Consider the following 11222-nt stretch of genomic DNA (forward strand, 5'->3'; position numbering starts at 1 on the left):
AATAAACCTTAAGAAAAATCAAAAAAATTAGTTGTAGCTTTTAATCAGTTTAATTTCCATGCTTGTAGTAGTAATTAAAAACAAACCCCAAAAAGATTTCCTGTTCTTCTTTTGCTTGTTGGGAGCTTTCCCGTGTAAATAGTTTTATTTCTTTTCTTTTCTTTGGGGGTCGATAGGAGAAGGCCATAATTAAATTATTGAAGTGGCTCTTATATGCATTATTGTTTATCTGACAAAAGAGCCCATATTGCCTTGTCTTTTCCTATTTATTGAATGCTTGCAGATTCCAGCTTAGTCCAATGCACGTGCACTATTATTATTAGTCACATCATTCGGTCGTGCAAGTGAAAGGCAATTATGATGATATATGATGGACTGACTGAGATGAGAAAAGCTGGTATGAACTCGACCTCTTTTGTTTTTTGTAAATATGATTAGTTCATCATTCCTGATTCAGCCTATTATGGATAAACATGTTTGCAATGACAATTAGAGATCATAGTTTCTTGTGCCATGCTTGATTAGCTATGAGTTATAATGGTTTACCTTGCGTGCCCACATGCTATTGAGATAGTTATGATGTGGTATGATAGGATGGTATCCTCCTCTGAATGATTTAAGTGACTTGACTTGGCTCATGTTCACGCATGTAGTTGAAACAAAATCAACATAGCCTTCATGATATTTATATTCATGGTGGATTATATCCTACTCATGTTTGCATTCGGTGTTGATTAATTTTAATGCATGTTCATGACTGTTGTCGCTCTCTAGCTGGTCGCCTACCAGTCTTTTGCTAGGCTTCACCTGTACTAAGCGGGAATACTGCTTGTGCATCCAAACTCCTTAAACCCCAAATTTATTCCACATGAGTCCACTATACCTACCTATATACGGTATCTACCTGCCGTTCCAAGTAAATTTGTATGTGCCAAACTCTAAACCTTCAAATACATATCATGTTTTGTATGCTCGAATAGCTCATGTATCAACTAGGGCTGTCTGTATCTTCCATGTTAGGCGGGCTATTCTCAAGAGGAGTGGACTCCGCTCCTCACTCACGAGATAAATGGCTAGTCACCGGGATGCCCAGTCCCATGCTTTATGCAAACTAAATCAAAATAATTGCAAAGAAAACTCCCCTTGGGACTCTTGTTAGTTGGAGGCACTCATTGTTTCAAGCAAGCCATGGATTGATGCTTGTTGGTGGAAGGAGGAGTTTAAACTTTACCATTCTGTTTGGGAACCGCCTATAATGTGCGTTGTATGGAAGATATCGCCATCTCTTGGTTGTTATGTTGACAATGAAAGTATACCGCTCAAAATATTATTCACCTCTGTTTCAAAACCGAGCTCTGACACCTCTACAAATCCCTGCTTCCCTCTACGAAGGGCCTATCTATTTATTTTTATGTTGAGCCATCCCCCTCTAATTAAAAAGCATCAGTTGGAGAGCACTGCTGTCATTTGCATTCATTATTTTTAGTTTACATTGAGTATTACTTGACTAGATCTCTTTTACCATGAATTACAATGTCTAGTCAGTCCTTGGTCTTTAAAGGTGCTCTGTATTTATGTTTTGCGGTCTCAGAAAGGGCTAGCGAGATACCATCTTGTTATATCATATTATGTTTGTTTGGGAAAGTGTTGTCATCCGAGATTTATTATTATTGCTCGCTAGTTGATTATGCCATTGGTATGAGTAAACTTGAGACCTAAGCGTTATTGCGAATGTGGTTAGTTATAATCTTTGTTGAAAACTTGAATGCTGGCTTTACATATTTACAATAACAAGAGCAAACAGAGTTTGTAAAATTTTTTCTTTATCACTTTCAGTTTGTCAACTGAATTGCTTGAGGACAAGCAAAGGTTTAAACTTGGGGGAGTTGATACGTCTCCAACGTATCTACTTTTCCAAACACTTTTGCCCTTGTTTTGGACTCTAACTTGCATGATTTGAATGGAACTAACCCGGACTAACGCTATTTTCAGCAGAATTGCCATGGTGTTATTTATGTGCAGAAACAAACGTTCTCAGAATGACCTGAAACTTCACGGAGCAACTTTTTGAAAAATATAAAAATACCTACAAAAGATGAAGGCCAGGGGGCCCACCACCTCTCCACGAGGGTGGGGAGCGCGCCTGCCCCCTAGGGCGCGCCCCCCTACCTTGTGGGCCCCTGTTGTCTCTCCGACTCCAACTCCAACTCTATATATTGTGATTCGGAGAGAAAAATCAGAGAGAAGAATTCATCACGTTTTACGATACGGAGCCGCCAAGCCCTAGAACCTCTCGGGAGGGCTGATCTGGAGTCCGTTCGGGGCTCCGGAGAGGGGAATCCGTCGCCATCGTCATCATCAACCATCCTCCATCACCAATTTCATGATGCTCACCATCGTGCGTGAGTAATTCCATCGTAGGCTTGCTGGACGATGATGGGTTGGATGGGATCTATCATGTAATCGAGTTAGTTTTGTTAGGGTTTGATCCCTAGTATCTGATAACCCACAAGTATAGGGGATCGCAATAGGTTTCGATAAGTAAGAGTGTCGAACCCAACGAGGAGCTAAAGGTAGAACAAATATTCCCTCAAGTTCTATCGACCAACGATACAACTCTACGCACGCTTGACGTTCGCTTTACCTAGAACAAGTATGAAACTAGAAGTACTTTGTAGGTGTTGTTAGATAGTTTGCAAGATAATAAAGAGTGCGAAAATAAAAGCTAGGGGCTGTTTAGATAAATAAACAATAAAGTAAATATAGCGAGTGTGGAAAAGTGGTGGTAGGAGTTGCGAAATTGCCCCTAAGCAATTGACTACTTTACTAGGCCGATAGCAAGTATTATGTGGGAGAGGCCACTGCTAGCATGTCATCCCTGACTTGGAATTCTATGCACTTATGATTGGAACTATTAGCAAGCATCCGCAACTACTAATGGTCATTAAGGTAAAACCCAACCATAGCATTAAGATATATTGGTCCCCCTTCAATCCCGTATGCATCAATTTCTATGCTAGGTTGAAGTTTCTGTCACTCTTGCCCTCCTATACATAGTCCTATCAACATACAACTAACCCTAGGGTGTGATCCACGCGCACAATCATATGATGGACACCAAAGGACAGCAACATAACCACAAGCAAATTAAATCAATCATAGCAATTCATCAACCACCGATAGGACAACGAAAATCTACTCAGACATCATAGGATGACAACACATCATTGGATAATAATATGAAGCATAAAGCACCATGTTCAAGTAGAGGGTACAGCGGGTTGCGGGAGAGTGGGCCGCTGTAGATAGAGGGGGGAAGGTGATGGAGATGTTGGTGAAGATCGCGGAGGTGTTGGTGTAGATCGCGGTGATGATGATGATGGCCACGGCAGCGTTCCGGCGCCACCGGAAGAGAAGGGGAGAGGGGGCCCCTTCGTCTTCTTCTTCCTTGACCTCCTTCCTAGATGGGAGAAGGGTTTCCTCTTTGGTCCTTGGCCTCCATGGCATGGGAGGGGCGAGAGCCCCTCCAAGATTGGATCTGTCTCTCTGTCTCTCTCTGTTTCTGCGTTCTCAGATTCCTCCCTTTCATCGTTTCTTATATTTCCGGAGATCCGTAACTCCGATTGGGCTGAAATTTTGACACGATCTCTATCCGGAAATTAGCTTTCTTGCGGCGAAAGAAGGGCATCAACCGCCTTACGGGGTGGCCACGAGGGTCAGGGGCGCGCCCCCTACCTCGTGGGCCCCTCGAGCATCGTCTCGCGTGGATTTTTCTTCCCAAAAATCATATATATTCCAAAAAAAATCTCCGTCAGTTTTTATTCCGTTTGGACTCCGTTTGATATGGATATTCTGCGAAACAAAAAACATGCAACAAACAGGAACTGGCACTGGGCACTGGATCAATATGTTAGTCCCAAAAATAGTATAAAAGGTTGCCAAAAGTATATGAAAGTTGAATAATATTGGCATGAAACAATCAAAAATTATAGATACGACGAAGACGTATCAGCATCCCCAAGCTTAATTCCTGCTCGTCCTCGAGTAGGTAAATGATAAAAAAATAATTTTTGATGTGGAATGCTACCTAACATAATCTTGATCATATGTCTAATCATGACATGAATATTAAGACACAAGTGATTCAAAGCAATAGTCTATCATTTGACATAAAAACAACTAGTTGACCCGTTGCGCCCAATGACGCAGAGACCCGCTAAAGACATGTCGATGAAAATAGTTTCATTTTGCAAGGACATATTCGATACTGGTAGTAGAATGGCCACGTGTTAAATCATACGATATTGAGACCATGTTTATTCCATGTGCGCGATGAAAAGATATTCAAGGTTTAGTTGTGGGCAAGCACATATGGCAACAAATTTAATCTCTTTTAGTCTGGATAAACGGTAGCTTGTTGTCTACAATGAAATGCATATACACATAAGTCCCATTTGAGACAATATATATGTAAATCTATGTTTTACTTTGTTTAGTTATGGGCAAGCACATATGGTAACAAATCTAATACCCTTTAGCAGCAAAAAACGATGGATTGTTATCTACAATGAGATGTATGTACACATTATAATTTGGTAGCACAAAGTCCCATTCAAAATCATGGCATGTTGAAAATATTTCCATTTTCAGCAACTCTGCTTTAGAAACTACACCCAGGAAGAATTTACATCTTAGTCACATTGGAAACCATACGGCGTTAGTTATGCTGTTTACAGAGACAAACGTTGCAGGTAACAAGGGACTTTTAATAGAATCATCACCAGCTCTCACAACCTGGGTAAGTCTCAGTTCTGCATCTACTATAAACAAAAATATCATAATAAATTGAGGCTAAACCTCTGTGCCTATGGTAAACAAAAGGAGGGAAACACACCATAATTCTTAAAGGACCTATCCTAGGATGCATTTGACCGCTGTACCATCCTAAAAGTCCTTCCTGATGCTTCTTAGCTGATCGCCCTGCGTATGAGATTTTGTGCCACCTTCTCAACGCTGTACCATCCTAAACCATTATGACCTACTAAAACCCAACCTGACAAAGTGATCCATTTCAAATTTTCAATACATAACATTTGATGCGTTGTTAATTGCCAAGTTGTTTAAATTTTTGGAATAGAATCATGTGGCCCAAACATATCTTGTATTGCCGTTTACGGAATAAAGGAAATCAAAAATATTTTAACATTAATTTATCTGCCATCCTAACAATAGCCTCATATAGCACCACATCTCTAACCTTAAGCTTTTTGAAAAATGTCATATAAATATTTTGAACAAAATGAATGGCAAACAAAGAAGTAATATATACACATAAAATTCATGTTTACTGGTTTACTATGAATCACTTGATGAAGGAAGCAATTGATTTCAACTATAAGAATGATCATATATTGATCATACTCCTAGTGGCTCCATGGTCAAGGTGAGGTAAGACCTCTGTGGTGACGGGTGAAGCAAAAATATGCGGGTAAGTCTCAAAACTGCTGAACTATACATTATGTTTCATTTCATGAAGCACACTGAACCATTGATACTGCATTAAATGGCTAAAGAACCATAACCTGAAAAGCTGTCATGGTGATTCAATTTCTAAAACATGTGGCTCTTTTTTGTAATGTTGGCCAATTTCAGAAGATACAAAAAAAGGGCATGCAAAGATCATAATCTGAACTAGATGTCTAGAATTTATAGAGAAAATAGATATGATAGTCGAAGCATGAGGCAAAAATTCTTTTAGGTCCTGGCACAAAATCACAAACCCATAATTGATATCCAAAGGTCACTATTTTGAATTCTCGCTAAGCATGGCAGGCAAAGTATTAGAGGATGCAAATGCTTCTATTCTCCTTATTAATTGTTGCAATGTAAATCTGTAAGATATACATGCAATTCCAGCCAGGAACACACTGACCAAATACCATCAAAACCACTATGGGAAATTAAGAATAGGTTCCAACTTTTTGTTCACAGGAAATAAAGTAAGAAAAGAATATACCAAAATTTTAATATGAGTTGTAGAGAGGTGGGGAACCATGATCCTTCTTCGGGAAGAGACACCAACGGCTGGGCGTCGGAGGGCTCTTCTGACACACATAAAGCAGATACATCATCTGCAAACCATGCCCTTGCTCAGGTTGGAGCCTCATTTGAAGAACAGATGCCTATAGAACAAAAACGGGGTCAACGGCCTTGATGCTCTTTCTAGGTGGAAAAGGCCATCATGGAGAAACTTCTAAAGAAATACAATAGAGAACAAATGGCCGTCAGAAGAGTTCAGATAGTTTCCTCAAAACCAGAGCAAAATAATAAATAATAAACAACCATATGTTCACTTGTTTAGGATGTTTTCGGTCATACAGACCACATTTCTGGTCCCTTTCCCACTATATCTTAACTCGTTTTCTGATCACAGCTACACGACCATGTGTCATAAAAATACCAGTTTTGTAGAGAACTTGTCGCCAAATGGTGTATCATTATCAAGAAAATTTGGATGAAGGACTGCCAATTTAGCACATGTGTTTAATCTTATCCAAGTGTTTGAACCCCCAAAAGCATAACATACTAATTCCTTGTCTTCAAATATCATTATGGATGGAAAATAAAAAACAGTGCATTAACCAAATACGTGATGCACTTGTTACTGAAAATTACAATGAGTACACATCAATTAAGCTAAAGAATTTGCAAAGAAAGCCTACCACAGGGGACAGAATCTTCAATGAACTGAAATTGCTCTTTACAATGGTGTTTCAACTAATACCACTAATTTCTGCATACTATAAGTTGTTAATTCTTTTATTTTATAATAGAGAGGATTTTTTGGTCTATTGGTGCATATGCGTTATGTCTTTCAGATTCCACCAAGATTGTGATAGGACTTGGAGTTACAGGTAAGCTGTGGTCTGTAGTCTGTAATAGGTACTGTAGTCTGTAAGAGGCTCAACGATGAAACATTATTTTTCGAGGGAAGTTGCTTAATGAAAGGAAGAAAATATTTGAACGTAGCTACAGACCCATATCAATCACTATCGGCAGGAATTGGGATGAAGATTGAGAGAGTTGAGAAGAGGGAGAAACATACCTAATACAAATTCCATTGCAGCCTTCTTTCATTTCACTCGTCACCAATAAGCATGCTGTTGACATTAGGTGCCAAGTTGCCTCTTGAATATCCACGAGGAATAGCAGCAACAAGAAAACCCTGAAATTGTATTTAAATAGCTCAGCTAACTAACCATGGTGTAGCAAAAGTAAAATGGCCATATCTAGGCAAGAAGTTTCGGCCAAAAACTAATGCAGCATGGTACGCGAAAATGCATCATAAGACTAATTAGTTAGTTCCTTAATCAATGGATAGTTTCCACTTTTCCCAACCTGATTATATTTTTTCTGCATTTAACTATACTATTCTAAGTAACCTACCACATAGAGCAACAAAAAGTACCATGGCATGAATGATACACAAACTAACATACCTAGAATAAGCAATCAAGTGGCCTAAACATATGTATTAAAGTAGGAAGGGATGGGAAATGGCAGTCCATGTGAACTAATTACCTGGCTGGAAGCCATTGCAGAATGTCAGGTGAAGAGTTATCATGGCCAATATACAAGAAACAGATTTCAAGAGTTCCCCAAATCAATTCACCAGAACCAAGATGGACACTGCATGTACAAAGTTGAGATTTGAAAGACATTAACACAATAAAATCATTGTGTTGAAGGACGATTTTAGGTGAAAAAAAACTGCAGGAAAACATTGTGTTAATCTCTGCAACATCTTATTATTAAATTTATCACACCTTATTAAAACATTAGTTTGTACCAAGACGAATAGATGCCGAGTCTGTACTGCGGCAAAACCATAAGCGCTCACAAATTAGAGAGCAAAGAATAGTAGTACCTAATATGCTAACATATTGCCTTAATGTAGTACTGCACTATTAATACCTGAAAATGGTACACGTGATTTAGAGGAACATAATATACATGATGAGCAAAAGAAACTTTTTTATGCTGGTATATGCTAGGTTGCAACAGAAATTTAAGAAGCTGATATGCTGCAGTATACTGTACTTGATAATCTGAATAGTCCAGAATAATTATTTGTTTGCTTTCAGTCACTTAATCTGCAGCAGAAGGGAAGAAAAATGCAGGAAAATAACAGAAGGTGCTGAAAGGACATGGGACAAACATAGACTATGGGGACAAACTGAAATTGCTAATCGTGATACTTATTACCTGAACAGACATTCACATTCATTGGTGTGGCACTTAGTCGTAACTAAAATGCACGGATATTGGTGTTCCACAGTAATAGACACTTGAAGCCCCATGTTGTAATTGTAACTGAGCAGAGATATAACAAAATATTACAGATTAGATATTTATTTAGGAGTCAGTGAAGAGCAAGCAGGTTCACCTATTCCCCTGCCTTATCCTCTGGAAGCAAACTGGGAATGCGTTTGCTCCCTGTAGGGTTCAGCAAGGAAGTCTACAAATAATCCCAGCAGGGCTCGCTGAGATATGAGAACAAGCCAAACTTACCATCGAGCCTTTCCAGCCACGGAGATGAGCCGATCCGCCTCCCTGGCAGGCATCCGCGCCTCTCCTCCTTCTCTGGCCAGCGACGCCCGGTTGAGCTCCTCCTTCTGCGGCTTCCTTGCGACGAGGGCTCGCCTCCTCCCGAGGCTTCCTCGCGAGCTGGGGTGGATAAGGACCTCAGGAGATGGTGGATCTCGCCGAAAGAACTGGCAGAGCTTTTGGGGCTGCGGGGGGAGGGGGAGGGGGGGAGTAAGGACCGGAGGAGGGTGGTGGCGCGGCGGCTGCATTGACGACGGAGGCGAGCCGATCCACCTCCTTAGCAGGCATCCGCGACTGTCCTCCTTCTCCGGCCGGCGACGCCCGGTTGAGCTCCTCCTTCCGTGGTTTCCTCACGACGAGGGCTCGACTCCTGGCTGGGGGGGGGGGGGGGGGGGGGGGGGGGGAAGGACCGGAGGAGGGCGTGGTCGCGCTAGGAGGAAGGAGGAGGAAGGGGGAGAAGGGATGCGGCGGCCGGCGGCTATCCGGACGAGCAGCAAGGAGGGAGGGGGGCCAGCGCTGTCGAGCAAGGGAGGAAGGAGAGGTGTGGCGGCTAGGGTTGGTGCGGGTGTGGGCTCTGGCGCAGCAACTCCGCGACCAGGATTGGGAGCGGAGCGCGCGCGGGGATTGGGCGAAAGCCTTTTCCACCCAAGATCGATCAACCCAGCCAATAAACACGAGGCGCGAGCCCACCAGTCATTGGACGGCAGAAACGACCGCGAGGTGAAATCGGATTTAACAGCAGGTAAAGATCTCACGGCTCATACACTTTAGATGGCCAGATCCAACGGCCAGTGAAGGAACTGATCGAGGGAGCATTCTCCAAGTGAATTGGCTAGTCTCTGTATTGTTTTAAATAATACTTCAAGCCTACTAATAAAGCAATCATTTCTTCTCAAAATAACATGGCCAAAGAAAGTTATCCCTACAAAATCATATAGTCTGGCTATGCTCTATCTTCACCACACAAAGTATTTAAATCATGCACAATCTCGATGCCAAGCAATTGTTTCATACTTTTGACATTCTTAAAACTTTTTCAATCTTCACGCAATACATGAGCGTGAGCCATAGACATAACACTATAGGTGGAATAGAATGGTGGTTGTGGAGAAGACAAAAAGAAAAAGATAGTCTCACATCAACTAGGCGTATCAACGGGCTATGGAGATGCCCATCAATATATATCAATGCGAGTGAGTAGGGATTGCCATGCAACGGATGCACTAGAGCTATAAGTGTATGAAAGCTCAAACTGAAACTAAGTGGGTGTGCATCCAACTTGCTTGCTCATGCAGACCTCGGGCATTTGAGGAAGCCCATCATCGGAATATACAAACCAAGTTCTATAATGAAAATTCCCACTAGTATATGAAAGTGATAACTCAAGAGACTCTCTATATAAAGATCATGGTGCTACTTTGAAGCACAAGTGTGGTAAAAGGATAGTAGCACTGCCCCTTCTCTCTTTTTTTCTCATTTTTTTTGTTTTTTTTCTCTTTTTTGGGCCTTCTCTTTTTTTGGCCTTTCTCTTTTTTTATTTTTTTTTATTTTTTTATTATTTTTTCGTCCGGAGTCTCATCCCGACTTGTGGGGAATCATAGTCTCCATCATCCTTTTCTCATTGGGGCAATGCTTTAATAATGATGATCATCACACTTTTATTTACTTACAACTCAATATTACAACTCAATATTACAACTCGATACTAGAACAAAGATATGACTCTATATGAATGCCTCCGGCGGTGTACCGGGATATGCAATGATCTAGCGTGGCAATGACATCAAAAAACGGACAAGCCATGAAAACATCATACTAGCTATCTTACGATCATGCAAAGCAATATGACAATGATGCTCGAGTCATGTATATGATGATGATGGAAGTTGCATGGCAATATATCTCGGAATGGCTATGAAAATGCCATGATAGGTAGGTATGGTGGCTGTTTTGAGGAAGGTATATGGTGAGTTTATGGTACCGGCGAAAGTTGCGCAGTACTAGAGAGGCTAGCAATGGTGAAAGGGTAAGAGTGCGTATAATCCATGGACTCAACATTAGTCATAAAGAACTCGCATACTTATTGCAAAAATCTATTAGTCATCGAAACAAAGTACTACACGCATGCTCCTAGGGGGGATAGATTGGTAGGAAAAGACCATCGCTCGTCCCCGACCGCCACTCATAAGGAAGACAATCAATAAACACCTCATGCTCCGACTTCGTTACATAACGGTTCACCATACGTGCATGCTACGGGACTTGCAAACCTCAACACAAGTATTTCTTAACTTCACAATTACTCGACTAGCATGACTCTAATATCACCACATTTATATCGCAAAACTATTGCAAGGAATCAAACATATCATATTCAGTGATCTACAAGTTTTATGTAAGATTTTATGACTAACCATGTGAATGACCAATTCCTGTCATCTCTCTAAATAGATATAAGTGAAGTAAGAGAGTTTAATTCTTTATACAAAAGATATGCCCGTGCTCTAATAAATATAAGTGAAGTAAAAGAGCATTCTACAAATGGCGGTTGTCTATGTAAAGAGAAACATGCAATCCAAACTTCAAATGATATAAGTGAAGCACATGAAGCATTC

The 11222-nt window shown here is 40.8% G+C and overlaps 1 protein-coding gene across 6 annotated transcripts; it reads right to left on the bottom strand.

Annotated features, from left to right (window-relative positions):
- Positions 1-3124: 3124 nt before the first annotated feature.
- Positions 3125-9232, bottom strand: LOC125521726 (uncharacterized). 6 transcript variants are annotated; one of them, XR_015601563.1, is made up of 6 exons: positions 8572-9227; positions 8266-8373; positions 7582-7689; positions 7106-7225; positions 6017-6253; positions 3125-5053 (listed from the first exon to the last, which is right to left on the bottom strand). XR_015601563.1 is itself a non-coding variant. In XM_087518834.1 (5 exons), exons 1-5 carry the CDS (start codon positions 8853-8855, stop codon positions 6223-6225), a joined length of 651 nt encoding a protein of 216 aa, XP_087374960.1. In that variant the 5' UTR covers positions 8856-9227; the 3' UTR covers positions 3125-6222. The 6 variants fall into 6 exon arrangements, 3 of the variants coding, with proteins under 3 accessions (XP_087374960.1, XP_087374965.1, XP_087374968.1); XR_015601570.1 differs by having other exon boundaries at positions 6017-6182; positions 8572-9223; XR_015601571.1 differs by having other exon boundaries at positions 3125-6182; positions 7582-8373; positions 8572-8727; positions 8826-9231.
- Between the last annotated feature and the right edge of the window lie 1990 nt (positions 9233-11222).

Source organism: Triticum urartu, chromosome 1A (genome assembly GCF_056163025.1).
Source record: "Triticum urartu cultivar PI428250 chromosome 1A, HENAU_Tu73, whole genome shotgun sequence".
NCBI lineage: Eukaryota > Viridiplantae > Streptophyta > Magnoliopsida > Poales > Poaceae > Triticum > Triticum urartu.